Source organism: Pterocles gutturalis, unplaced genomic scaffold (assembly GCF_000699245.1).
Source record: "Pterocles gutturalis isolate BGI_N339 unplaced genomic scaffold, ASM69924v1 scaffold15758, whole genome shotgun sequence".
Taxonomy (NCBI): Eukaryota; Metazoa; Chordata; class Aves; order Pterocliformes; family Pteroclidae; genus Pterocles; species Pterocles gutturalis.
The window spans coordinates 54149-55274 of NW_010118464.1; the positions used below are offsets into that span (position 1 = coordinate 54149).

Sequence of the window (1126 nt, forward strand, 5' to 3'; positions counted from 1 at the left end):
GGACTAGGGTGAATGGTTTCAAACTAAGGGAGAGGAGATTTAGATTAGATATTAGGCAGAAATTTTTCATGCAGAGATTGGTGAGGCACTGGAACAGGTTGCCCAGAGAAGCTGTGGATGCCCCATCCCTGAAGGCATTCAAGACCAGGCTGGATGGGGCCCTGGGCAGGCTGCTCTAGTGGTTGGCAACCCTGCCCACAGCAGGGGGGTTGAAACTAGATGATCTTTGAGGTCCTTTTCAACCCAGGCCATTCTATGATTTAAGCAAATCATCTAAGTTTTTTTTTCCCCTACTGGCTTCCTTCATAACCTTGACAAATATTGTCTGTCAGTTAATATTTTCTAAAAACAAATAAATTCATTAATGTATTAAAGTTAAAACACAGTTAAGACTTCTATTTTACAAAAAACCCCACAAAGATAACAATATTGCATACAAAATAATTTCAACAACTCCTACCCCATGCAGTCATTACCTTCCATACAAAGCTGGATGAAATTTCGACAAGCTTTTGGTGCTTCTTTTGACCATAACTCTATATCTATATCTCCTGCTGTTGTTCTTAGCAAAACCTACAAAAATATAAATACACTATTAGTTTTATCGTAACTTAGTCACTTAGTATCATTGCTGAGTTAAAAAACACTTCCAACTTAATTTTATTACTAACAGTAGTAGACATTCAAATGTTCCAGGTAGCCACTGTTAGTCCCAGACAGCATTGCCAGTACTTAAGATACAGTTCTGTACCTATATGTATGGTAAGACTTCAAGATCAATAATCTGGTACCTGACACATGATAGAAACTTAAGATATCCTTTATCACTTCCACAATGAAACAACATGAAAAAAAACCTATGCATGTCCAAAGGCAGATACCGCTCTTACAATTAATACCATTAAACTCAGCAAAAGATCATAATAAAACTAACAACCTCACATACAGCCAAGAATAAAAGAAACTAAACGAAATGCCTCAAGTAGGGCTCTGTGTTACGTAACCACACAGCAGACGTCTTGCATTGACCCGGGATGTCTTCAAGGGCTATGTCGCCTCAAACTAAGTTTAACCAACACAACACGGAAACCACCACCACAACCCACCCGCTCCTATATCCTCCTCA

General features: G+C 38.8%; 1 protein-coding gene across 1 annotated transcript in view; it reads right to left on the bottom strand.

The window, feature by feature from the left end:
• CWC27 (CWC27 spliceosome-associated protein homolog (S. cerevisiae)) overlaps positions 1-573 on the bottom strand; it is a gene marked incomplete at both ends in the record, with an annotated part of 19171 nt that extends 18598 nt beyond the window's left edge. Inside the window, one exon of the mRNA XM_010076215.1 lies at positions 477-573. Coding sequence (XP_010074517.1) covers positions 477-573 — 97 coding nt within the window. The remainder of the gene's footprint in view (positions 1-476) is intronic.
• Positions 574-1126: the final 553 nt, after the last annotated feature.